Raw genomic sequence first — 25,403 nt, 5'->3', positions numbered from 1 at the left:
GGTGACATCTAGTGGAAGCAATAGGAAGTGCCAAAATATTCCTAAACCCCTGTGTTTTTCAATGGGATAGGTTTAAAGTCAATACAACACATCAGGTATCCACTTCCTGTCAGAAAATGTCTCAGGGTTTTGCCTGCCAAATGAGTTCTGTTATACTCACAGACACCATTCAAACAGTTTTAGAAACTTTAGAGTGTTTTCTATCCATATATAATAAGTATATGCATATTCTAGTTACTGGGTAGGATTAGTAACCAGATTAAATCGGGTACATTTTTTTTATCCAGACGTGCAAATGCTGCCCCCTAGACCCAACAGGTTAACAGAGTCAAAAGCTTTGGCCAGGTCAATGAATACGGCAGCACAGTATTGTTTCTTATCGATGGCGGTTACGATGTCGTTTAGGACCTTGAGCGTGGCTGAGGTGCACCCATGACCAGCTCTGAAACCAGATTGCATAGCGGAGAGGGTGCGGTGGGATTCGAAATGGTCGGTAATCTGTTTGTTGATTTGGCTTTCGAAGACCTTAGAAAGGCAGGGTAGGATGGATATAGGTCTGTAGCAATTTGGATCAAGAGTGTCACTTCCTTTGAAGAGGGGGATGACAGCAGCTGCTTTCCAATCTATGGGAATCTCAGACGACACGAAAGAGAGGTTGAACAGGCTAGTAATAGGGGTTGCAATAATTTCGTCAGATAATTTTAGAAAGAAAGGGTCCAGATTGTCAAGTCCAGCTGATTTGTAGGGTTCCAGATTTTGCAGCTCTTTCAGAACATCAGCTGAATGGATTTGGGAGAAGGAGAAATGGGGGAGGCTTGGGCGAATAGCTGTGGGGGGTGCAGTGCTGTTGAATGCAGTAGGGGTAGTTAGGTGGAAAGCATGGCCAGCTGTAGAAAAATGCTTATTGACATTTTCAATTATAGTGGGCTTATCGGTGGTGACAGAGTTTCCTATCCTCAGTGCAGTGGGGAGGAGGTGTTCTTATTCTCCATGGACAATGTCCCAGAACTTTTTAGAGTTTGAGTTGCAGGAAGAAAATTTCTGTTTGAAAAAGCTAGCCTTGGCGTTTCTAACTGCCTGTGTGTATTGGTTTCTAACTTCCCTGAAAAGTTGCATATCGCGGGGGCAGTTTGATGCTAATGCAGAACGCAACAGGATATTTTTGTGTTGGTTAAGGGCAGTCAGGTCTGGGGAGAACAAAGGGCTATATCTGTTCCTGGTTCTAAATTTCTTGAAAGGGGCATGCTTATTTAAGATGGTGAGGAAGGCATTTAAAAAAAATAACCAGGCAACCTCTACTGACGGGATGAGGTCAATATCCTTCCAGGATACCAGGGCCAGGTCGATTAGAAAGGCTTGCTCGTTGAAATGTTTCAGGGAGCGTTTGACAGTGATGAGTGGAGGTCGTTTGACCGCTGACCCATTACGGGTGCATGCAATGAGGGCAGTGATCGCTGAGATCTTGGTTGAAAACAGCAGAGGTGTATTTAGAGGGCACGTTGGTTAGGATGATATCTATGAGGGTGCCAGTGTTTGCAGCTTTGGGGTTGTACCTGGTGGGTTCATTAATAATTTGTGTGAGATTGAGGGCATCAAGCTTGGATTGTAGGATGGCTGGGGTGTTAAGCATGTCCCAGTTTAGGTCACCTAGTAGCACGAGCTCTGAAGATAGATGGGGGGCAATCAGTTCACATATGGTGTCCAGAGCACAGCTAGGAGCCGAGGGGGGTCTATAGCAGGCGGCGACGGTGAGAGACTTGTTTTTGGAGAGGTGGATTTTTAAAAGTAGAAGTTCAATTTGTTTGGGTACAGACCTGGATAGCAGGACAGAGCTCTGCAGGCTATCTCTGCAGTAGATTGCAACACCGCCCCCTTTGGTCGTTCTATCTTGTCTGAAAACGTTGTAGTTAGGGATGAAGATTTCAGAGCTTTTGGTGGACTTCCTAAGCCAAGATTCAGACACAGCTAGGACATCCAGGTTGGCAGAGTGTGCTAAAGCAGTGAATAAAACAAACTTAGGGAGGAGGCTTCTAATGTTAACATGCATGAAACCAAGGCTATTACGGTTACAGAAGTCATCAAAAGAGAGCGCCTGGGGAGTAGGAGTGGAGCCAGGCACTGCAGGGCCTGGATTCACCTCTACATCCCCAGAGGAGCAGAGAAGAATAAGTATGAGGGTACGGCTAAAAGCTATAAGAATTGGTCGTCTGTGACGTCCAGAATAGAGAGAAAAAGGAGCAGGTTTCTGGGGGCGATAAAATAGCTTCAAGGTATAATGTACAGACAAAGGTAGGGTGGGATGTGAATACAGAGGAGGTAAACCTAGGCATTTAGTGATGATGAGAGAGATATTGTCTCTAGAAACATCATTGAAACCAGAAGATGTCATAGCATGTGTGGGTGGAGGAACTGAGAGGTTGGATAAGGTATAATGAGCAGGGCTAGAGGCTCTACAGTGAAATAAGCCAATAAACACTAACCAGATCAGCAATGGACATTGCGTATTGACATTAAGGAGAGACATGCTTAGCCGAGTGATCAAAGGGTCCAGTGAGATTCAGACAGCTAGCCGGGCCATAGGTAGCAAGCTGGTGGAAGATGGAGGGAGGTCTGTTTTTAGCCACCTCGTGCGTTTCCGTCTGTGGGTTAGTGGGGTTCCGTGTGGAAGGGGGGACCAGTCCAAGTTGGCAAAATAGTTAGTTATAGTGGCCCAAGAAAAGTGTCCGATAGACCTATTCAGATCGCAGCCGATAAGACAGCTAACGATTAGTGGGCCGCAGATGGGCGATCAGGTTACGTCGCGACGGAGGGGCCAGTTGGATAACTCCCTCGGGCAGATAACGTCGGTGGTCCAGTCGTGAAGGCCCGATGGGGCTCCGCATCGGCAGTAAAACGGGTCAGGATAGGTGATTGTAGCCCAGGAGACACTTCAGCTGGCTAGCTCAGGAAAAGCCCACGAGTGGCTGACGGAAATCTTCAGCTGGCTAGCTCCGGAATAATGTGTGTTAATTCCGGGACCGACGTTGCCAATAGTCACTCAGGTAGCAGCTAGTTAGCGGCAAGATCCAGGTGTAAATGTCCAGAGCCTGCGGTAGAAATCGGGGGAAAGGAGAGATAATAGGTCTGGTATGCTCTGGTCTGAGTCGCGCTGTACAAAAACTGGCGATAGCTTTTCGAGCTAATGGATAGCTGAACTCCAACGTTAGCCAGTGAAAATGGCTAACCTCTGGCTAGCTTCTGTTGTGGATTTCAGATTTGAGGTAAATAATACTTTATTTTTTAAATTGGTGAGGCGGTTGCAGGAGAGTGCTTTGAGGTTGAGTTTTTAGAAGAAAAAATGTAAAAAGATATGCGAAGAAAAATATGTAAATATATATATACACGGGACACGACAAGAGGAGGGTAAAGGACGTCTGAACTGCTACGCCATCTTGGATTTGAAGATGATGTTTATGACCCCCCCCCATAAATACCTTTCTCCTAAGCATTGGTACTTAATGAATATGATGCCAGATCAGTTGGCATCTGAGACATTATTACTGATGATAGGACGACAAACTGTATCTTGGAAAGTCTACACATTCTATTTATCAGATTCACATGGAATTGTTGTGCAATTTAAATGCTTAATATGAAACTATTTGTGAAAAGTTAAAATGTAATTTTAGCTTCCAAATGAGAGAATTGGGTTTTCATAAGGTTAAAGCTATGCTCACTCAGTGGCCCCGCCCATGTGAAGAGACATTGGTTGTAAACTATGAAACATGCCCTATCTCCTACCACTATATAAAGCCCTTGACAAAAATGTAACTTTATGTTCCGAGGACATTAGGGCGACAGTCCTACGTTAAAAGGGCTCAGATAATAAGCTGTTCCAAGGACGTGTGGACTTGAGGTCCCCACGTTGAAAGGACAAGGACCACCTACAGAACTAAGCCAACCTTAGAGAACCTAACAAAATTAGCATCAAATTTCAATGTGAAGGTGACGACCTACACCACGGAAGGATGAATTTTGACTATACCAGCCAGAATTTGGCATGAGCTTAAAAGTATGATAACTTGGTATGAACTTTGAACTCTTATTCACTCCAGAAGTGATACCTCCTAGCCGTTGAGTTAGCAGCAGTCGCTAAACGTGGGCTAGGACAGGACGGACAGAGTATTCATTCTACCACGCTCCAGTTCACCACTAGACATTCTTCGGAGGACCAGAGATCGATAAAGGACAAACTGGCCTTCCATCAACGACCAATCTACCGAAGCGCAACTCAGTAAATATTTATTGCATTCTCCTTTTGCAAATGGGCGGTTATTTAGAATGCATAAGATTCTGTATTTATGATAGCATAGCTTCTCCCTTTGTTACTCAGTCTTCCCGCTCTTTCACTCAAACCCCCCCTTTTCGATGTGTAACCAGCCACTATATCGGCTCCGTTCACCAGGTCCATCAATGTATGATTAATTCTGTGTATATGTAATTCTGTGTGATTAGTTAGGTATTTAGTAAATAAATAATTAAACCAAATTTTGTATTGCTGATTCAACTTGTTAGCCAGGGTTTGTGAAGATAACCAACAATTTACAACTTTCAGATGAGACTAAATAAGGTGAGGATTAAATATTGACTGCTACTGATGTAAAAGATTACAAGGTCTTTAAGAGATTATTCGGAAGATAACAACTCTATAAACATTATTTTGTGGTGCCCCGACTGTCTAGTTAATTTAGTTGATTAGCTTAATCAGGTAATATTAATTACAGAGAAATGATTTTATAGAATAGCATGTCATATCACTTAATCCGGCATAGCCAAAGACACGACACTCCAATACCTTGACTTTGTTGTCCTTAAGCCATTTTGCCACAACTTTGGAAATATGCTTGGGGTCATTGTCCATTTGGAAGACCCATTTGCGACCAAGATTTAACTTCCTGACTGATGTCTTGAGATGTTGCTTCAATATATCCACATAATTTTCCTTTCTCATGATGCCATCTATTTTGTGAAGTGCAGCAGTCCCTCCTGCAGCAGAGCACCCCCACAACATGATGCTGCCACCCTCGTGCTTCAAGGTTGGGATGGTCATTATGGTCAAACAGTTATATTTTTGTTTCATCAGACCAGAGGACATTTCTCCAAAAAGTATGATCTTTGTCCCCATGTGCAGTTGCAAACTGCAGTCTGGCTTTTTTTATGGTGGTTTTGGAGCAGTGGCTTCTTCCTTGCTGAGCGGCCTTTCAGGTTATGTCGATATATGACTAGTTTTACTGTGGATATAGATACTTGTGTACCTGTTTCCTCCAGCATCTTCACAAGGTCCTTTGCTGTTGTTCTGGGATTGATTTGCTTTTTTCGCACCAAAGTACGTTCATCTCTAGGAGACAGAGCGTGTCTCTTTCCTGAGCGGTATGACGGCTGCATGGTCCCATGTTGCTAATACTTGCGTACTATTGTTTTTACAGATGAACGTGGTACCTTCAGGCGTTTGGAAATTGCTCCCAATGATGAACCAGACTTGTGGAGGTCTAAAAAAAAAAAATTCTGAGGTCTTGGCTGATTTCTTTAGATTTTTTTCCGTGATGTCAAGCAAAGAAGCACTGAGTTTGAAGGTAGGCCTTGAAATACATCCACAGGTACACCTCCAATTGACTCAGATGATGTCAATTAGCCTATCAGAAGCTTCTAAAACCATGACATCTTTTTCTCGAATTTTCCAAGCTGTTTAAAGGCACAGTCAACTTAGTGTATGTAAACTTCTGACCCACTGGAATTGTGATACAGTGAGTTTATAAGTGAAATAATCTGTCTGTAAGCAATTGTTGAAAAAATTACTTGTGTCCTGCACAAAGTAGATGTCCTAACCGACTTGCCAAAACTATCATTTGTTACCAAGATATTTGTAGAGTGGTTGAAAAACAAGTTTTAATGACTCCAACCTAAATGTATGTAAACATCTGACTTCAACTGTATAGGAGTGGATATAGAGTCAGCTGCCATCCTCAGTAGCTTTCCATCTAAGTTGTTAATTAATGCCAGGAGGTTTTTCAATATTGATCGATAACAATACTTTTTCACCTCTCCCATACTAACTTTACAAAATTCAAATTTACAATGCTTTTCTTTAATTTTATACATGAATACAAAGGTTCACTGTTCGTTGTGGGCATTTCCAAAGTTTTTCCACTTTGCCAATGAAGTAATCATTAAAATATTTGGAAATATCAAATGTTTTTGTGATGAATGAGCCATCTGATTCGATGAACGATCGAGTTGAATGTGTCTTTCTGCTCATCATTTCATTTAAAGTTCTCCAAAGTTTGTTGGCATGATTATTTACATTATTGATCTTGGCTTCATAATACAAGCAACAGCTTTGTTAGCTGGAGTGATTTTGAACAGAAAGGTTCAATGCAACACCGTATTACTGTTGTTGTTGCCTACTATGGCAAATCGGGCACACAGTTTGTGGTTTGTAGCCTGGAATACATTTCCCATCATGCCTTGCGAGGTCATTATGTAAATGTGACTTGTAGTAAACACCAGCAGCCGTTTTAGTGCTGCTTGAATATAATTTATTTCTAAACTTTACAACATTTGGCAATGATTACAAGTAGTATTTAATTATCTCGACCTAAGCTGATATGGAAGAATCGTAAGATAGGTAGGAAGTGCTGAATTGCTTCAAGTTTTAACTAGCTAACGTTATGTGTACTCATGTAGTCGGGTCAATCAACAACAGCTTTGTTAGCTAGCTAGCTAGCAAAGTATGTTTTTTTTGTTCAGTTTGTGGCATATGTGGCTTTGACAAAAAAAATTCCCAGGAATATTTCCCGTTGTTTTTAGTTTTTACCGATGTGTGTACTATGATTTATATCATATGTGGCTTGTTGCATACAATATTCACACTGTATCATACTGTATTCTAAGGTAGGCAATCTCGGTGCATAGCTAGCTAGTATTTTTCTTGTGAGACCTGTTTGATATCCCCAGGGTTCAAAAGCCCTTAGTTTTGTTTAGACATAATCCATGCTCAATGTTTATCTTCATGGTAGGGTGTATTCTGTCCCTCCCTCCCCAATCCCTGTGCTCTTTAGAAAGTACGGTCTCTCGTCAAAAGTGCTGCCATTTTGGATAGAAACTGGGCTTGTTCGACAGTGCAGACAACTTCTGAATAACTGATTTTCAAATAACCTTGCATCATAAATAACTAGCAAGGCCTACTTATTATTTATTGTTCAGTCGTCACAATTTGCCCACAAAGCATCATGGATGTGATGCCATAGAGATAGATGAAGGACTCTAGTGCCCTAAAGCTTGTGTTAGCATGGGGAGCACCATTGAGGACTTTCACCATTTTGAAGTTATCAACTGGGTGGGATTTCCTATGGGTTAAGAAAGGATCACATGATGCCATCAGGACGGATCAGATAATGAATTATACGCGTGAGGAAATGTTCCATAACTGCAGGTGGCAGTAAATCGCCAACCTTGGCTTTATACCTGTTCAAAGTGTGCACTTTTTCAGTTTGTTTGCCAACCACTGATGTATAATTAGAACTGGAGATTGTGTCCAATATGTTCGACCGTTGTTTTCAAGTTAATCTACTCATGATAATGAATTATACCTCAGTCCATTCATGGACTGTCTATATCTGGGTTGCATCCGGTTCACATGCGCACAAGCACTCAGTACGCACAGAGAGCAGAAACGACGTCATCCAAAAACATGGCAGACATTGGATGAATATAAAATGTTAATATGTGTGTGATGGGAAAAGAAATAGGCCTCAGCGATGATTTTAATAATTAATTGGAAGTTTTGTGCACGAAGGTGATGACCAAAGTTTCTGATTAGGAATTTTCAAATATGACTTCTCTAAGTTGCTGTCTATGCAAATTGTCTTTCTGGGCCGGGCGTCAGTTAAACTGCCGTACCGAAGCAAAACTGTAGGAGCAGTCAAAACCGTGCTTCTTGGCCAGAACCCAGGCCCTTGTTGCCAACTTATAGATGTATTAGAAGAAGAAAATTGATTATTTCAAAATGCAGATGGCCTAAATGACACTGCCCGGGCTCTCACAGACACCACAATGGGACAGATACAATGATGCGATGTCTACCTAAGTCTATGTGTGATACCTTACTATTTTCATTTAGGGCACCTGACCGGATGCATGACTATACCCCACCTATCACCTGTTCAACCCCATCTGAGTGCTTCCCCCTAAGCCAGTGGAATGAGACAATGGAATGTGGAAGCGAGTTAGCAGTTGACACAATGAAAAAGGAACTGAAATCAAGGGCCATTGTGAGTAGCCCAATGCTGCGTTCATAACCAAGTGGGAAGGTGGTATTTACCACATACGACTGGGAAGAATCCAGTTGAATGGCCCTCCAACTCTGATGTCACATATTAAGAAAATGACCAACTGTATTTCGGGCAGTTAAATGCAACAACAAAACATTATTTATAACAATCTATTAATGTTTTTTTGAACACTATAATTTGTTTGCGAGCGTGATAGCTGTACTTTTATTTAATGTTGACGCAGCTTTTTTGCAATTAGCCAATCGACGTTTCTCAATGAGTTCAAAACATGTGAATGCCTCCAACTCGTATTTACGACTTCACAACTGGTAATTACCACCACCCCACTTGGTTATGAACGCAGCATCATACGTGGGAGCCATATTAAGGTATTTAGACCCAACGGATTTTGGTCAGAAACCATTTAGGGATTTCACAAGCCACTAGACACAGAAGTGGAACAGAAACCGAATCACACTTGAGCTGTCTTATCTTACTCATGTTGTGTTGACGGCGAGACAAGATAGTGAGGACAAACTGTACGTATGTTTTTACTGTATAGCCTAGGCTTTTATTATTGTCAATTTCACCTGCTTCACACTTCTCAGAGTGGAGGTTTGTTCCTACTCTGAAAATGTCCAGACTTCTGTAACCATCCATTAAATAACTTTCTTTCCATTTTTTTCTTGTGTTCTCAAACTAGCTTGCAGATTGTTCTACCAGGATGAGATCCATTGTGTCTTTCTACTTCTGCTACCTGCTGTGCCTGTGCCTGGGGATCGCCTGTGTGGTGTTTGTGTCCATCTGGAACTCCCACTGGCGTGGTGGCTTTGCCTGGGATGGCTCGGCCCTTCAGTTTAACTGGCACCCTGTCCTGATGGTCACAGGTCTGGTCGTGCTCTACGGCAATGGTGAGTGGCTCAGGAAGTGCTTTTACTTCCAGTCTTCCAGTGCAGGTAGATGTGTCTCAGCCTTTGAAATGAGAACTTGATGTTTTTTAATTACAATGACTGTCTCAGGTTTGGATAGTTTGTGTTATGTATGGGGGTTTGTTATGTAGGTGAGAGGCTTTAGTCAGTTGTAGTGAAACTACAATCAAGTGGTTTCACTTTCCCTTGTTGATGCAGATGAATGTGTCTCAGACATTAATTGGAAATAAGAACTGAAAGCATTTAAATCACAATGAATGATTCATGTTTGGATATATAATGTTATGTAGGATATGAAGATGTTCTGTGCTGGTGTTTCGGGCACATAGAAAGCTAAATAAAGTCACCTTAACTTCCTTCACTGCTCCCTTCTCGTCTTTCCCTTGCACCGTAGGCATGTCAAGAACTTAACCATGTTGACAGTGTACCGCAGGGCTATTCAACTGGAGGCCCGCGGCCCAGATCTGGGCCGTTTATTAATTTAGACTGGCCCTTTGATCAATTCTGAACATTAATAAAAGATCTGCAAAAGAAATCCCTGCCAAAATCTGACATTCAGTGCCAAAATGTGATTTTTTGCAGTCTTTAGCGCCTATGTGGGAAAAAATTCTTCATATGAATTTGGCTCAAGCGTTTGAACAGTTTAATCTACACAATATTATGACCACATTCCTAAAAGCTACGACGCTCAGGAACAAATACGTGCCTTCTGTTTCCCTCTCTGATGCTCACAAGGAATCATTAGAAGGGAGCGTGACAGAAAAACATCTAATGACTGGGGGAAATTAATTCAAAGCATACTTCCTTCAGACTGGAATTTGGCTTTACCTGATTTGACACATCCTTCTGTTATTTATTGAGATGCATAGTTTTCAGATCATTTTAAAATTACCTAATTACTTTTAAGAAGCTTTTAATGGTAAAAATGGTGAGCGAGCGTTGTGCCTAGGGCTGTTGTGCTGACCGTATTACCGCCACACTGGCGGTCACGAGTCATGAAGGCAGTCAAATTCCACATGACCATTTAGTCACGGTAATTAGGCTTCTCCAAGCTCTAATGCTGCTGCTGGTCATTAGTAGCCTACCAAACTTGCTAACTGTCTGGTACTCAGCACTCTATTGTACCTCTAGTCAAAATCCCATCAAACACTTCATGAGAGCCCATGAGCTCATGTTGCACAACGTTTCTATAGGCTAGGCAATTGCGGGAGAAAACAGTGATAGCCGTAAATAAAAAGACGAGGATACCATCAGCTTTCTATAGGCTAGGCCTACTATATTTATTTCTAAACTTTCCTAATATTAAGCACATTGCTTCTCTTTACAACAGGAGTATAGCTTACCTGGCTGGCATGAAAATAAATCATGGGGAAAAGCATCCTCCATTTGCTATTTAAGTGCTTAGATTACATGTATTTTTCGATACAGGTGCATGATAATGGTCCATTCTAAATCAAAACAAATGTCACACATATATTATTTAGTGTATGTAAAGACAAGATTAAATCAAGAATAGTCTGATGGGTGACAAAATCAGCCTATCACTGGTGAGTTATATATTATCACTTGTGAATGATACCCAGCATAAGAAACAAAGCCTTTTTTTGCAACATTTTCTAATCAGAGTTGCACACCTCATGTAGCCTAGCCCAGTGGTTCCCAAACTTTTTATAGTCCTGTACCCCTTCAAACATTCAACCTCCAGCTGTGCACCCCCTCTAGCACTAGGGTCAGCGTACTCTCAAATGTAAATTTTTTTTGCCTTCATTGTGTGTTTGAGTTTTTGTCACAACCCGGATTGTGGGAAGTGACAAATAATAATAATAAATCATTTTGCTCTTTATTTAACCATCTTACATATAAAACCTTATTTGTTCATCAAAAATTGAGAATAACTCAACACAGGTTAATGAGAAGGGTGTGCTTGAAAGGATGCACATAACTCTGCAATGTTGGGTTGTATTGGGGAGAGTCTGTCTTAAATAATTTTCCACACACAGTCTGCCTGTATTTAGTTTTCATGCTAGTGAGGGCCGAGAATCCACTCTCACATAGGTACGTGGTTGCAAAGGGCATCAGTGTCTTAACAGCGCGATTTGCCAAGGCAGGATACTCTGAACACAGCCCAATCCAGAAATCTGGCAGTGGCTTCTGATTAAATTCAATTTTCACAGAACCGCTTGTTGCAATTTCGATGAGGCTCTCTTGTTCAGATAGCGGTAAGTGGACTGGAGGCAGGGCATGAAAGGGATAACGAATCCAGTTGTTTGTGTCATCAGTTTAGGGAAAGTGCCTGCGTAATTGTGCACCCAACTCACTCAGGTGCTTCGCTATATCACATTTGACATTGTCCATAAGCTTGAGTTCATTTGCACACAAAACATCATACAATGATGGAAATACCTGTGTGTTGTCCTTGTTAATGCAGACAGAGAAGAGCTCCAACTTCTTAATCATAGCCTCAATTTTGTCCCGCACATTGAATATAGTTGCGGAGAGTCCCTGTAATCCTAGATTCAGATCATTCAGGCGAGAAAAAACATCACCCAGATAGGCCAGTTGTGTGAGAAACTCGTCATCATGCAAGCAGTCAGACAAGTGAAAATTATGATCAGTAAAGAAAACTTTAAGCTCGTCTTTCAATTTAAAAAAAACGTGTCAATACTTTGCCCCTTGATAACTAGCGCCCTTCTGTATGTTGTAAAAGTGTTACATGGTCGCTGCCCATGTCATTGCATAGTGCAGAAAATACACGAGAGTTCAGGGGCCTTGCTTGAACAAGCTAACCATTTTCACTGTAGTGTCCAAAACGTCTTTCAAGCTGTCAGGCATTCCCTTGGCAGCAAGAGCCTCTCAGTCAGGGGCGAAAATCTGATATCAACTTTGGAGGGGACAATTACATTAAATTTTCTCAAGAGCAATTCCTGAGGGGGACACCAAAAGTAGTGCTGTAACACAGCCTACATTGTAACATGGTAAATGTATATTGAGGAACCAAAGAAATAAGATGTTTGCCATACTCCTAACTACCGGTACCCAAAACTACACAACTAATCACAACAGCAATACTATTGCCTTTAACAAATCTTAGTTCAGTCACCAGTTTAAGTTGAGAGTGGGGGTATCCATGGCATTTTCCAATTATGTTCCTATTTTACAAGTCCAAAAAATGGAGAACCTTTCATAATGTTGCCAAACAAAGACTCAACAAACTTACCTGAGACTCCCTGTCTCTGCCAGTCTGTCCCTGCATATCTGTCCCCAACTCTGCTGTCTGTGTGCCATCTGTTGCCTGCTCTGCCTAATGACATCATTGTGAAACATGACCATTAGAATTTCATTTCTTTCTTATGAACATTTTATCAACTAGTCTTTGAGATATTAGGCTACTAGGGTTCTTACTTTGCGTTTTGGTGTACTGAAAAATACTCTGATGTCCGTCTTTTTTATTTTTCTGCCATTTTTCTAGCTGGCTGGCTGGCTGGCTACACACACACAGTGTGTAGGTTATTTACAGTAGGAGATGGGCTTCTATCATCTTATCTTCTATCATTCTATTTGGGCTTCGATCTAAAAGGTAGCTAGCAAATGTGAAACGGATTGCAGTGACAAGAGTTGACAGCTGTATGAGTTCACCATTTACACAACATATGCTGCAACCTTTTGTAATTTTAATAGTTTGTTTCATATTGGCTGGCTTCCAACAATAGCTGAATTTGCAAAGCTAGCGAGCACCTATTCCGTTTCAGTGTTGTTTGCTATAATCTTTGCTACCCGGGTTAAATAAAGGTGAAATAAAATAAATAAATAAAAGTTCCCTTGCGACAATTTAGCTTTTGCAACGAGACCATTAAATATATTTAAGACAATGGTAGAAGAGAGTGTTATTCTGTTCAGTTTGGACTTCAGTTTATCGCTAACCTTATCACAGGGACTTTGAAGCACTAACTTACATCATCTGCATGCTGATCTTGGAATAAATTGACGATAGCAAAGATTCCATCTTTGACGACGCCACATAAATGGAATAGGTACTAGCTAGCTTAATAGTTAATATTTGCGCGCTAGCTCTGCATATTCAGCTAGTGTGTGTGTGAACCCTGCCAACATAAAACAAAACATTGCATTGGCACGATTGACTGGATGAACCTCACGTCAGTTACGTGCATTGAGTGCCTTTCAGACAGTAGACATGACCCCTCTGTTACCTTGCCAACTAAGGAACTGGCAGTGGATCAAACCATTGTGAGGCAAAGGGTGGGGAGGTCGCAATCTTTTGAAACTTAAAAACGCGCTATTAAGTGTCTATAATCAGCACAATTGCTTTCATTGCGTATTATTAATATTATTTAAATTACATAGTTATGTTTACAGTGATATATTGGGGGTGACAAATCATATTTTTCCCAGGATGGGGGGGGTCGTGTGTCCCCCGTCCCCCCCGGGATTTCCGCCCCTGCTCTCAGTGGATGCTGCAGTGTACCCAAGTGGCGTCGGGAGCAACTGCTAGCATGCGCGTTACCACTTTTAAATCAATTTGTATTTTTGTCACATATGCCGAATACTACAGGTATTTCACCTTACAGTGAAATGCTTATTTACAAGCCCTTAACCAACAATGCAGTTTTAAGAAAAATAAGTGTAAAAAAAAAAAAGTAAAATAACAAATAATTAAAGAGCAGCAGTAAAATAACATCAGCGAGGCTATATACACAGGGTACTGGTACAGAGTCAATTTGCGGGGGCACATGTTAGTAGAGGTAATTGAGGTCAAATGTACATGTCGGTAGAGTTTGTGACTATGCATAGATAATAAACAGAGTAGCAGCAGCGTGGGGGGTGGGCAATGCAAATAGTTAGGGTAGCCATTTGATTAGCTGTTCAGGAGTCTTATGGCTTGGGGGTAGAAGCTGTTAAGAAGCCTTTTGGACCTAGACTTGGCGCTGCGGTACCGCTTGCCATGCGGTAGCAGAGAGAACGGTCTATGACTAGGGTGGCGGGAGTCTTTGACAATTTTTAGGGCCTTCCTCTGACACCGCCTGGTATAGAGGTCCTGGATGTCAGGAAGCTTGGACCCAGTGATGTACTGGGCCGTATGCACTACCCTCTGTAGTGCCTTGCGGTCGGAGCCCGAGCAGTTGCCATTCCAGGCAGTGGTGCAACCAGTCAGGATGCTCTTGATGGTGCAGCTGTAGAACTTTTTGAGGATCTGAGAACCCATGCCAAATCTTTTCAGACTCCTGAGGGGGAATAGTCGTTGTCGTGCCCTCTTCACAACTGTCTTGGTGTGTTTGGACCATGATAGTTTGTTGGTGATGTGGACGCCAAGGAACTTGAAGCTCTCAACCTGCTCCACTACAGCCCCGTCGATGAGAATGGGGGTGTGCTCAGTCCTCCTTTTCCTGTAGTCCACAATCATCTCCTTTGTCCTGATCATGTTGAGGAAGAGGTTGTTATCCTGGCACAACACGGCCAGGTCTCTTACCTCCCTATAGGTTGTCTCATCGATGACTGTTGTGTCATCGGCAAACTTAATGATGGTGTTGGAGTTGTGCCTGGCCATGCAGTCATGAGTGAACAGGGAGTACAGGAGGGCACTGAGCACGCACCCCTGAGGGGCCCACGTGTTGAGGAACAGTGTGGCGGATGTGTTGTTACCTACCCTTACCACCTGTCAGGAAGTCCAGGATCCAGTTGCAGAGGGAGGTGTTTAGTCCCAGGGTCCTTATCTTAGTGACGAGCTTTGAGGTCACTATGGTGTTAACGCTGAGCTGTAGTCAATGAATAGCCTTCTCACATAGGTGTTCCTTTTGTCCAGGTGGGAAAGGGCAGTGTGGAGTGCAATATAGATTGCATCATCTGTGGATCTGTTGAGGCGGTATGCAAATTGGAGTGGGTCTAGTGTTTCTGGGATAATGGTATTGATGTGAGCCATGACCAGCCTTTCAAAGCAGTTCATGGTTACAGACGTGAGTGCTACGGGTCGGTAGTCATTTAGGCATGTTCTTGGGCACAGGGACTATGGTGGTCTGCTTGAAACATGTTGGTATTACAGACTCAGTCAAGGAGAGATTGAAAATGTCAGTGAATGCCAGTTGGTCAGCGCATGCTCGGAGTAAACATCATGGTAATCCATCTGGCCCTGCTGCCTTGTGAATGTTGACCTGTTCAAAGGTATTACTCAAGTCGGCTACGGAGAGCGTGATCACACAGTCATCCGGAACAGCTGACGCTCTCATGCATGTTTCAGTGTTGCTCTCCTCGAAGCGAGCATAGAAGTAATTTAGCTCGTCTGGTAGGCTTGTGTCACTGGGCAGCTTGCAGCTGTGCTTCCCTTTGTAGTCTGTAATAGTTTTCCAGCCCTGCCACATCCGACGTGCGTCAGAGCCGGTGTAATACGATTCAATCTTAACCCTGTAACGCTTTGCCTGTTTGATGGTTCGTCGGAGGGCATAGCAGGATTTATCTTAAGCTTCCGAGTTAGAGTCCCACTCCTTGAAAGCAGCAGCTCTACCCTTTAGCTCAGTGCGAATGTTGCCTGTAATCCATGGCTTTTGGTTGGGGTGTGTACATACAGTCACTGTGGGGATGATGTCATCGATGCACTTATTGATGAAGACAGTGACTGATGTGGTGTACTCCTCAATGCCATTGGAAGAATCTGTTACGTGAATTAAATTATCAATGTTCTTAAACCGAACTTCAATTAAACTACTTAGTCTGCCCCCCCAGAGTGTGTAAGATTCTGGTTAAATGACGCAGACGGAGAACCAGCCCACAATGGTCAAAACGTTTATTTATGAGAGCTCTGAAAATCCTTACAATGTACAAAGCCTTTTATATTAACACACACACACACACCAGTAGAGAACTCCACCCAGCTTTAGGCGGCTGTATTTTTCCACAGTACCCAGACCACCTGTCTCCTTATCTTTTACCAGCCTAGCTGTTCCCAGGCCGTTGTTTCTCTCCCTAACTTAAGGAGGCCTCTTCTCCTGTTCCTTTCCCAAGGTCGTCTTATCAACTCTGCCCTGCTCATTTTGAAGTGGTACCAGTGTCTTACTCACACACAGTATTGCAATATCGTTTTTAACCCATTATTATATCCTTATTTCGAATACATTTCAACAGGTTATAGGGTTTCTGAGTGAAATCATTTAGTCAAACCTTTAATCATATAATTTCCATTACAGAATCCCAGAACATATTCCAGTCTGTGCTTGCAAAACAGTCCTGTAGCTTAGTATCTGCGTCATCTGACCACTTCTTTATTGACCTTAGTCACTGGTGCTTACTGCTTTAAATTTGCTCGTAAGCAGAATTGTAGACTCGTCAACAGAGATGTTAGCATGTTCCAGAGATTTCTGTAAGTCTTTAGCTGACACTCTAGGATTCTTCTTAACCTCATTGAGCATTATGCGCTGTGCTCTTGTAGTCATCTTTGCAGGACGGCCACTCCTAGGGACAGTAGCAACAGTGCTGAAATTTCTCCATTTATAGACAATTTGTCTTACTGTGGACTGACTTTTAGAGATACTTTTGTAACCCTCTTCAGCTTTATGCAAGGCAGCAATTCTTAATCTTAGGTCTTCTGAGATCTCTTTTGTTCGAGGCATGGTTCACATCAGGCAATGCTTCTTGTGAATAGCAAACTCAAATTTTGTGACTGTTTTTTATGGGGCAGGGCAGCTCTAACCAAAATCTCAAATCTCGTCTCATTGATTCAACTCCAGGTTAGTTGACTCCTGATTCCAATTAGCTTTTGGAGAAGTCATTAGCCTAGGTGTTTACATACTTTTCCCAACCTACACTGTGAATGTTTAAATGATCTATTCAATATAGACAAGAAAAATACAATAATTTGTGTGTTATTAGTTTAAGCACACTGTGTTTGTCTATTGTGGTGACTTAAAATTTGATCTGATCTTCATCTAAGTAAAATATATGCAGACATCCAGGTAATTCCAAAGGGTTGACATACTTTTTCTTGCCATTGTATATGTGATCGTAGTTAATCTATTTTGTTATCCAATGATTGTACGTTGGCTAATAGGACTGATGGTAAAGACAGATTATCCAATTGCAGTCGGATCCTTACAAGGCACCCCAACCTACGTCCCGATATCTCCGTCTCTTTCTCCTGCGAATGATGGGGATGGGGGCCTTGTTCGGGTGTCGGAAGTAAATCCTTCGCATTCGACTCGTTAAAATAATCTTCTTCCAGTACGAGGTGAGTAATCGCTGTCCTGATATCTTGAAGTTATTTTCGGTCATAAGAGATGGTGGCAGAAACACTATGTACAAATTAAGTTAGAAATAACGTGAAAAAACACACAATAGCACAATTGGTTAGGAGACAGTAAAACGGCAACCATCTCCTCCGGCGTGAGTTTCAAGTTTGAGGAGGACAATTTTCACCGTAAAAATGACCGTTATAATACAAGCATTACATGCATCAATATATTTGCAGTCACTTTTGATAATGGTGTTTTCCGCCAATGGAACATTCGCACTTATAGCCTGCTACCATGTGCGTATTGCTGCGCTTATAATGTGAAGAAATAACCTAATAGTTTATCAACATTTTAAGCTAAACGTTCTGATCTGTTGCGTCAGCCACATAAAAAAAAAAATGTGGATGCTAGTGGTTGTATTAATTTGGGATCCGTCTCATCCCACAACTGTTCCAGACTATGTTTGGAATATTTATTTCTCGCACATAAATATAATAGGTCGACTTTTGTACGAAGGGGGATAGTAGATTAACATAGGCTAGTGCTTTTGCTGTTCGTTAGGCCTACTCATCTTGTTGGCTGACGAAAAGTAAATGTGGACATTTCTTCCAATATTATGTGCAATAAATACATATTGCACCTCGGAATTGGATAAGGAATTAGCGCAGTTGCGTCCCCGATGTGTCTGATTTGTAGCCTGTGAGAACAGTGTTGCCAACTAATTATCCGGGTAAATTGCTAGAGGCAAGTTGATTTGTTGATAAAAGTTGCTAAATGACGTTGTGATGTCATTGCGTGACAACGTAAAACGACGTCATTACATTGAATACACAATAACGTTACTCAAATTGACTGGCCAGCTCGGCAAAAAATATGATTTGACATTTGTTCAGGTACAGACTCCCACTATTTTCTGTACTTCTGGCTGTACAATTTTGATTGAGACATGTTGATTGATGTTGTAAGTTCTGTTCAAGATCAAACATTCGTGACTCGTCGAACCCGTACTACTGCTGCTGCAGTCAGCCAACAATTATTTGCAATTTGCTGACATTTCTGCTGGCCTGCTGCTGCCTGTCCACAAGCTGAGCGCCTGCTGCTGACGTCACTCACAATGCACTTTTGCAGCCAGGCACGTGTGTTGTGACAGAGAACATCGTTTTTGTGTCATTTAGAGGGAAAATGAGTGCATTTTAGCATTTGAGTCACTTTTCAAAAGTTGCTAAAAGTTCCAAATACATTTTTAAAAGTAGCTACATTTGTTGCTAGGTGCTATTTAAAAAAATGTTGCCAGGGTAGTCTGAAAAGTTGCTAAATCTAGCAACAAAATTGCTAAATTGGCATCACTGTGTGAGAAAGACCCGATCACGTGATGGAGAGCCATGCGAGTGAGAGACGCTTCGGATTGCGAAGGACCGCCGCCGCACTCCGGACCGCAAAAGTCATGGATTTTTTCAGAGTGCATTACGGCCAGAAAGGGGATGCCGCCGTGAAATTCGATACATTATCAAGTGCTTGTCAAATTGTGAATGAGAGACTATTGGAGTGTGTACAGCCTGCGCAAAAAAACAATTAATAAAACATCTAAACATATAGCCCAACGTTTGTAGAACAAGTAAAGTTACATTAATAACTCTAAATGTAGCATATAAGGGGTACCTATATATTTGTTAACCGCTCAACGCAGAATAGCCGCATGTGAGCACTCCCTCAAATCGTTTGGAGAAAATATTTATATTTTATTCAGCTTTGCTCAATTGTTTTCTTCATACTATCAAATAATGAAATGGAATGTTAAGGAAATATTGTCTTCTAAATGAACTAGTGTAGCCCACTGCCATTTGGCATAGCCAGATCAGGACCTAACATAAGGACAACTCAGAGTATGCTATTCTGTTCTTCTGAAATAGACTACATTTTCTTAATATCATGCGTCTTTGACCTGTCTAAAATAAGTAATGGAATTATTGTGAAAGTGTAGGCTATATTACATGGATTTATTAGACTTTTAAAAATGTATTGTAGGCTATATTTGGAAGCCAGGAGATGCGACATGTGTTTATGTTAATTAACTGTCAATTACCGTGAGACCGACAGTTATTTGCTTGACAATCACAGGCTGATGAAATTTCATGACCGCCACAGCCCGAGTTGTGCTTTTGCTTTTCAATGATTATAAAATGTTTTGGTTGCACCTCGACTTAGTTGGTTGAGCGCCTTCCACTTCTTTCGTAATTACTTTTAGCAACATTCAATTTTAAGATAAGTGCTTTATTGGTGTGTGTGTGTTGCTTTTTTATACAGTTCTTTCAAAGAATAATCGTTTATGGAGAATGTCTGGCCCCCTGCAATTTTAGATCTGTCCCCTGTTAGAATATAGTTGAATAGCCCTGGTGTACTGTATACATGAGATAAAGACAATTAAAACAAAGCTTAAATTGCAGCTTATATCCAAGTAAAGTGAGTGGTGACCTTTTAAATTTTTTGTGTCTTTACCCCTCTTATCTCTAGGAGCAGTGTTGTACCGCATTCCCCTCACATGGGGGCAGAATAAGCTGCCCTGGAAACTGCTGCATGCTGGTGTCATGCTCCTGGCCCTGCTCTGCTCCATCCTTGGCCTCTGTGCTGTGTTTGACTTCCACCACACCAACAGCACTCCCAACCTCTACTCCTTGCACAGCTGGATTGGCATTTGCACTACAGCACTCTTCACCACTCAGGTTTAGTATATCTGCCACTGCCAGCACACAAATTAAAGCGGCATTGTCTTAAAAACAATTGTCAGCTCATATTACGCCATATAATGGCCTAGACGTATTATGTCGTACTTGGCATGTATGGTGATTGTTAGAATCGTAATGCCACTTTCTATGGCTGTGAGATGGTGACATATGTTGTGTTTTCAGTGGGTGATGGGCCTTGTTGGCTTCCTCCTGCCCTGCTCACCCATGTCATTCCGCAAGCTGCTTAAGCCTGCCCATGTGTGGATGGGAGGCTGCATACTGATACTCAGCATTGTGTCCTGCATCTCAGGGATCAACGAGAAGCTCTTCTTTGCACTGTAAGAGACATTGGCTGCGTCTCAAATAGCACCCTATTCACTATACACTCTTAGAAAAAAGGGTTCGAAAAGGGTTCTTTGGTTGTCCCCATAGGAGAACCCTTTTTGGTTCCACTTAGAACCCTGTTGGGTTCCATGTAGAACCCTCTGTTGAAAATGAACATGGAATCCAAAAGGGTTCTACCTGGAACCAAAAAGGGTTATTCAAATGGATATTCTATGGGGACAGCCGAAGAGCCCTTTTAGGTTCTCGATAGCTCCCTTTTTTCTAAGAGTGTAGTTCAATACTTTTGACTAGGCCCCATAGGTGAAAAGCAGTACACTAGGGCACTGTTTCTCAATTTTTTTGGGGAAGCGCTAACATTTCATTCAAGCCTTTGATTCTAATCATGTACAGCGCATTCTGAAAGTATTCAGACCCCTTGACTTTATCCACATTTTGTTACCTTACAGACTTATTCTAAAATGGATTAAATTACATTTGTTCCTCATCAATCTACACACAAAGTAGAAAACAGGTTCTTAGAATATTTTGCAAATGTATTAAAAATAAAAAACGGAAATACTTTATTTACATAAGTATTCAGACCCTTTGCTATGAGACTTGGAATTGAGCTCAGGTCCATCCCGTTTCCATTCATCATCCTTGAGATGTTTCTACAACTTGATTGGAGTCCACCTGTGGTAAATTCAATTGATTGGACATAATTTGGAAAGGCACACACCTGTCTATATAAGGTCCCACAGTTGACAGTTTATGTCAGCGCAAAAACCAAGCCATGTGGTCAAAGGAAGTGTCCGTATAGCTCCAAGACAGGATTTTGTCGAGGCACAGATCTGGGGAAGCGTACCAAAAAATTTCTTCAACATTGAAGGTCCCCAAGAACACAGTGGCCTCCATCATTCTTAAATGGAAGAAGTGTGGAACCACCAAGACTCTTCCTTGAGCTGGACGCCAGGCCAAACTGAGCAATCGGTGGAGAAGGGCCTTGGTCAGGAAGGTGACCAAGAACCCGATGGTCACTCTGACAGAGCTCCAGAGTTCCTCTGTGGAGATGTGAGAGCCTTCCAGAAGGACAGCCATCTCTGCAGCACTCCACCAATCAGGCCTTTATGGTAGAGTGGCCAGACAGAAGCCACTCATCAGTAAAAGGCACATGACAGCCCGCTTGGAGTTTGCCAAAAGGCACCTGAAGACTCTCAGATCATGAGAGACAAGATTCTCTGGTCTGATGAAACCAAGATTGAACTCTTTGGCCTGAATGCCAAGTGTCACTTCTGGAGGAAACCTGGCACCATCCCTACGGTGAAGCATGGTGGTGGCAGCATCATTCTTTGGGGATGTTTTTCAGCGACAGAGACTGGGAGACTAGTCTGCATTGAGGGAAAGATTAACAGAGCAAAGTACAGAGAGATCCCTGATTAAATCCTGCTCCAGAGCGCTCAGAACCTCAGACTTCCAACAGGACAACAACCCTAAGCACACAGCCAAAACAATGCAGGAGTGGTTTCGGGGCAAGTCTTGAATGTGCTTCAGTAGCCCAGCCAGAGCCCAGATTTGAATGAGATCTAACATCTCCTGAGAGACCTGAAAATACCTGTGCAGCGTCACTCCCCATCCAACCTGACAGAGCTTGAGAGGATCTGCAGAGATGAATGGGAGAAACTCCCCAAATACAGGTGTGCCAAGCTTGTAGCGTTATACCAAAGAAGACGCGAGGCTGTAATCGGGTCTGAGTAAAGGGTCTGAAAGCTTATGTAAATATGAAATGTACTTCTTTATATATATATATTGCAAAAAATTCTTAAAACCTGTTTTTGCTTTGTCATTATGGGGTATTGTGTGTAGGTTGACGAGGGGAAAAAACGATTGAATCCATTTTAGAATAAGGCTGTAACGTGACAAAATGTGGAACAAGTCAACGGGTCTGAATACTTTCCAAAGGCACTGTATGTTAGTGCTAGGGAAAAAACTAACATGTGCACCCCTTTGAATCCCAAGGAACAGGATTGAGAAATATTGTACTAGGGAATAGGTTGCCATTTGGGAAACATTTTCTATTTTTTTATTGAGTAGGAAACAATGTACTCTTTAAACACATATTTCCATAATATAGCTAAAGACAAAAAGGACATCAACCTGTGTTGGACAATATTATTCAGAACGTGTACAAAGTGTTGTGTTGATTCTTTCTTCAGGAAAGGAACCACCAATGGGACAATGCCATATGGCAACCTGCCACCTGAGGCATTGGTCGCCAACTCGTTAGGAGTCTTGATTGTAGCCTTTGGATTGGTCGTCCTGAAGATTCTGTCCAATCAGAAATGGCAGCGACCAGAGCCTCGAAGTGAAGACATGGGCTACAGTGTGAGTGCAACAAACCTTCTGATGTCATGTTGCCAAGTCAGATGTCCTGACCGAGTGCAGCACTGAATATGATGTGTAAAAACCAGAACAGATTTGTCCCATACTATGTATGCAGATAGAGCTGTATTATCTTCATAGCTGTTTGTATTTTTTTTTATAAGTGCAGTATTGTGTGCTGTGAGATGGTTATAAACCCTGTTTGGTCTAAAACAAATTCATTATTTGAATGACATCTGAAAATGCTATTTTATTTTCCAATACTACTGTAATTTCCGGACTATTAAGCGCACCTGAATATAAGCCGCACCCACTGAATTTTTTATTTATTTTTATTTTGAACATAAATAAGCCGCACATGTCTATAAGTCGCAGGTGCCTACCGGTACATTGAAACAAATTAACTTTACACAGGCTTTAACGAAACACGGCTTGTAACAAAAATAAATAGGCTTTAACAAAACACGGCTTGTAACAAAAATAAATAGACGTTAACGAAACACGGCTTGTAACAAAAATAAATAGACGTTAACGAAACACGGCTTGTAACAAAAATAAATAGACGTTAACGAAACACGGCTTGTAAGAAAAATAAATAGACGTTAACGAAACACGGCTTGTAACAAAAAATTAAAAATTAGCAGTAAGCTTTAGTTGTCTTTTTGCACTGAGTCAATTCCTCACGCTGCTGTTTCCAACGTCTTATCATCGACTCATTAAGACCAAGCTCCCGTGCAGCAGCTCTATTTCCTTTTCCAACAGCCAGATCAATCGCCTTCAACTTGAAAGCTGCATCATATGCATTTCTCCGTGTCTTTGCCATGATGAGGGTGTCAAAATGACTACCGTAATCAGAATGATGGGAAGTTTGAGAGCGCTCGATTTAATCTAAACAGTAAACAAAAAAGTTGTTTGACCTTAACCCGTTCGGCAATTTCATTGGTCTAATGAAAGCTTCATGCCACCAAAAAACTGAGCAAGTCACAGAATGTGTTTTTTTGGAGAAAAAAAATTGAAAGCGGGAAAAATCCATATATTAGCCGCGTCATTGTTTAAGCCACGAGGTTCAAAGCTGGGAAAAAAGTTGCGGCTTATAGTCCGGAATTTACGGTATATTCATACTAGGTGAAAGTGTATTCACAGATGTATTCAACTCCTTTTGTGTTTTTAACAAACTTTAATGTTTCCACATGCAGCCACTGCTTCAAGACGACAGCTAATAGAAGAGATGAGGAGGCTTCAAACCCGCAATGAGCCGCTAACTATACTACGCAAGCTATCCAGAAATATGATCTGCCCCTGCTGGGTCCAAAGTTGCCTTAAGCAAATAATGAGATGCTGAATGTCCTAGCCAATGTCAGGACCAGGGCCAACCCTGGGCATAAGGGCCCCTGGCCACTTGGGGGTCTGAACTTACTGTTGAGAGTTAATATAGTAATACTGTTGAGAGTTAATATAGTAAAATACACTAGGTAGAATTTCAAAATGTGGTATTACATCAGCAGTTTTTCTCTTATGTCAGTCACTGACAGTCACTGAATTAGCCCATGTCAGCTAAAAATGTTTTGATTGGTAAATTAGTCTAGCCAGCTATCTAAACCTTGTAGTAATCATGGCCAAATTACTGACTCGGCACGCAAGGCACATGCCAAGGGGCCCTGAACTCCAGGGCGCTCACATTGATTTTGTTAGTCATTCTCACTCAGATATCATATTAAAGTGGTACTTCGGGATTTCGGCAGTGAGGCCCTTTATCTACTTCTCCAGAGTCTGAACTTGTGGATACCATTTTCATGGTTCTGTGTCCAGTATGAGGCAGGCTAGAGGTAGTTTCGCCAGCCAATGCTAACTAGTGTTAGCACAATAACTGGAAGTTTATGGGTATCTGCTGGCATGCTAGCAGATACCAATAGACCTCCAGTCATTGCGCTAACGCTAGTTAGACATTGCAATAGCGCTAGTTAGCAACTTCCTTCAAACCGCACACAGAGACATTAAAATGGTATCAAGAAGTTCATCTAACTCTGGGGAAGTCGATAAAGGCCCTCAGTGTCAAAATCCCAAAGTATCCTTTAACATGGCATAAGTCATGGCAAAATGTGTAAAATTGCTGGAAATCAGCTGTAAAACTGCAAATGTTTCTCAATGTTCCATGGCAAAATGAGTAGAATTGCATGAAATTTACTTTCAAACTTAAAAATGTTTCTCTCCGCCGTCAAGATGGGACCACGGAAATGTTTTGGCTGCGAGGTGGAACCCCCCCAAGCAAATCTTTCTTAGGGCCCCCAAAAGGCTAGTGCTGGCCCTGGTCATGACAGTGTTGTAAGAAATAATATGTGTCCCATCAAGATAAGTTTTATAAATGTATTAAATAGTAGATTTTATATCGCTGCCTTGTTTTTTTAATGAATAAGATAATGAATAAAGTATGATATACTCAAAGATAACACGGTATTTCAGCATTTCTTTGTGACTGCCATTCCTGTTGTGCATGCAATTTAGGCT

At 41.8% G+C, this 25,403-nt stretch overlaps 1 protein-coding gene across 3 annotated transcripts; it reads left to right on the top strand.

The window, feature by feature from the left end:
- Positions 1-6,485: 6,485 nt before the first annotated feature.
- Positions 6,486-25,345, top strand: cyb561a3a (cytochrome b561 family, member A3a). Of its 3 annotated transcripts, XM_014161687.2 has the most exons (7): positions 6,486-6,664; positions 8,159-8,309; positions 9,013-9,220; positions 19,984-20,192; positions 20,379-20,533; positions 22,733-22,901; positions 24,095-25,345. In XM_014161687.2, the coding sequence occupies exons 2-7, from the start codon at positions 8,172-8,174 to the stop codon at positions 24,116-24,118; spliced, it is 903 nt and encodes a 300-aa protein (XP_014017162.1). In that variant the 5' UTR covers positions 6,486-6,664; positions 8,159-8,171; the 3' UTR covers positions 24,119-25,345. The 3 variants fall into 3 exon arrangements, with proteins under 3 accessions (XP_014017162.1, XP_014017163.1, XP_014017164.1); XM_014161688.2 differs by lacking the exon at positions 8,159-8,309 and having other exon boundaries at positions 6,496-6,664; XM_014161689.2 differs by lacking the exons at positions 6,486-6,664; positions 8,159-8,309 and adding an exon at positions 8,672-8,848.
- Positions 25,346-25,403: the final 58 nt, after the last annotated feature.

Source organism: Salmo salar, chromosome ssa20, assembly GCF_905237065.1.
Source record: "Salmo salar chromosome ssa20, Ssal_v3.1, whole genome shotgun sequence".
NCBI lineage: Eukaryota > Metazoa > Chordata > Actinopteri > Salmoniformes > Salmonidae > Salmo > Salmo salar.
The sequence above is the reverse complement of the archived record's forward strand: the minus strand, read 5'-3'. Positions and strand labels throughout refer to the sequence as shown.